This window comes from Lampris incognitus, chromosome 2, assembly GCF_029633865.1.
Source record: "Lampris incognitus isolate fLamInc1 chromosome 2, fLamInc1.hap2, whole genome shotgun sequence".
NCBI classification, from domain to species: domain Eukaryota; kingdom Metazoa; phylum Chordata; class Actinopteri; order Lampriformes; family Lampridae; genus Lampris; species Lampris incognitus.
Genome location: NC_079212.1, coordinates 2007854 through 2010353, shown reverse-complemented (window position 1 = coordinate 2010353; position 2500 = coordinate 2007854). Strand labels below are relative to the sequence as shown.

The 2500-nt window shown below is 50.4% G+C and overlaps 1 protein-coding gene across 2 annotated transcripts in view; it reads left to right on the top strand.

The window, feature by feature from the left end:
* The window catches only part of slc6a8 (solute carrier family 6 member 8), a 114138-nt gene that overhangs the window by 47283 nt on the left and 64355 nt on the right, over positions 1–2500 (top strand). The window contains exons 3-4 of one of the 2 annotated variants that reach the window (XM_056275165.1): positions 509–536; positions 994–1011. The exons of the other annotated variant lie outside the window; for it this stretch is intronic. Coding sequence (XP_056131140.1) covers positions 509–536; positions 994–1011 — 46 coding nt within the window. The remainder of the gene's footprint in view (positions 1–508; positions 537–993; positions 1012–2500) is intronic. 2 annotated transcript variants of the gene reach the window in all.

Below are 2500 nucleotides of genomic sequence, written 5' to 3'. Positions count from 1 at the left end.
AAGTAATAGTAGTGGTGGTAGTAGTAGTAGTAGTTGTGGTAGTAGTAGTGGTGGTAGAAGTAGTAGTGGTAGTAGTAGTAGAAGTAATAGTAGTAGTGGTAGTACTAGTAGGAGTGGTAGAAGTAGTAGTGGTAGTAGTAGTGGTAGTACTAGTAGTAGTGGTAGTAGTAGTAGTAGTAGTAGTAGTAGTAGCAATAGTAGTAGTGGTAGTAGCAGTAGTGGTAGTACTAGTAGTAGTGGTAGTAGTGGTAGTAGTGGTAGTAGTAAGTAGTGGTAGCAGTAGTAGTGGTAGTAGTAGTAGTAGTAATAGTAGTAGTGGTAGTACTAGTAGTAGTGGTAGTAGTAGTGGTAGTGCTAGTAGTAGTAGTACTAGTAGTAGATGTAATGTTATCTGCTCTGTAGTTCTTCCCATTGAATTTCTCATAAATCATGTTTGCCTGTTTTGGATGCGTTTTAAATCTGATTTAAAAAAGAGACGTCAGCTCAGTGACACTGTATTGTTTATAAGGGTGGGGTACCTGCAGTCAGTTATAAGGGTGGGGTACCTGCAGTCAGTTATATGGGTGGGGACACCTGCAGTCAGTTATAAGGGTGGGGTACCTGCAGTCAGGTGAGACTGAAGAGGTCACTTAGATGATGATGAAACGTTTCTTTCAATAAACATTGTGTCCAGATGAACTGATTCACCTTTCTGTGATGAGTCAGGGTGGTTAGACAGGGTGATTAGTCAGGGTGGTTAGTCAGTGTGGTTAATCAGGGTGTGGTTAGTCAGCGTGATGAGTCAGGGTGTGGTTAGTCAGTGTGATGAGTCAGGGTTGTTAGGGTGGTTAGTCAGGGTGGTTAGTTGGGGTGGGTAGTTAGGGCGGTGAGTCAGGGTGTGGTTAGTCAGTGTGATGAGTCAGGGTGTGGGTAGTCAGGGTGGTTAGACAGGGTGATTAGTCAGAGTGGTTAATCAGGGTGTGGTTAGTCAGTGTGGGTAGTCAGGGTGATGAGTCAGTGTGGGTAGTCAGTGTGATGAGTCAGGGTGGTTGGTCAGGCTGGGTAGTCAGGGTGGTTAGTCAGGGTGTGGTTAGTCAGGGTGGTTAGTCAGGGTGTGGGTAGTCAGGGTGGTTAGTCAGGGTGTCGGTAGTCAGTGTGATGAGTCAGGGTGAGTAGTCAGGGTGTGGGTAGTCAGAGTGGTTAGTCAGGGTGGTTAGTCAGTGTGATGAGTCAGGGTGGTTAGTCGGGGTGTGGGTAGTCAGAGTGGTTAGTCAGTGTGATGAGTCAGGGTGGTTAGTCAGGGTGTGGGTAGTCAGGGTGGTTAGTCAGGGTGTGGGTAGTCAGAGTGGTTAGTCAGGGTGTGGGTAGTCAGGGTGGTTAGTCAGGGTGTGGTAGTCAGAGTGGTTAGTCAGTGTGATGAGTCAGGGTGGTTGGTCAGGGTGTGGGTAGTCAGGGTGGTTAGTCAGGGTGAGTAGTCAGGTGTGGGTAGTCAGGGTGGTTGGTCAGGCTGGGTAGTCAGGGTGGTTAGTCAGGGTGGTTAGTCAGTGTGATGAGTCAGGGTGGTTAGTCGGGGTGTGGGTAGTCAGAGTGGTTAGTCAGTGTGATGAGTCAGGGTGGTTAGTCAGTGTGATGAGTCAGGGTGGTTAGTCAGGGTGTGGGTAGTCAAGGTGGTTAGTCAGGGTGTGGGTAGTCAGGGTGGTTAGTCAGGGTGGTTAGTCAGAGTGAGTAGTCAGGGTGTGATGAGTCAGGGTGGTTAGTCAGAGTGTGGGTAGTCAGGGTGTGGTTAGCCAGGGTGGGTAGTCAGGGTGTGCTTAGTCCGGGTGGTTAGTCAGGGTGTGGGTAGTCAGGGTGGTTAGTCAGGGTGTGGGTAGTCAGGTTGTGGGTAGTCAGGTGTGGTTAGCCAGGGTGGTTAGTCAGGGTGTGCTTAGTCAGGGTGGTTAGTCAGGGTGCTGGGTAGTCAGGGTGTGCTTAGTCAGGGTGGTTAGTCAGTGTGATGAGTCAGGGTGGTTAGTCAGGGTGTGGGTAGTCAGGGTGATGAGTCAGGGTGGTTAGTCAGGGTGTGGGTAGTCAGGGTGTGGTTAGCCAGGGTGGTTAGTCAGGGTGTGCTTAGTCAGGATGGTTAGTCAGGTGTGGGTAGTCAGGGTGGTTAGTCAGAGTGTGGGTAGTCAGGGTGGTTAGTCAGGGTGGTTAGTCAGAGTGTGGGTAGTCAGGGTGTGGTTAGCCAGGGTGGTTAGTCAGGGTGTGGGTAGTCAGGGTGGTTAGTCAGAGTGTGGGTAGCCAGGGTGTGGTTAGCCAGGGTGGTTAGTCAGGGTGTGGGTAGTCAGGGTGGTTGGTCAGGGTGGTTAGTCAGGGTGGTTAGCCAGGGAGGGTAGTCAGGGTGTGCTTAGTCAGGGTGGTTAGTCAGGGTGTGGGTAGTCAGGGTGTGGTTAGCCAGGGTGGTTAGCCAGGGTGGGTAGTCAGGGTGTGCTTAGTCAGGGTGGTTAGTCTGTAAGGTGCTATGTAAGACAGTCATTGAGTTATG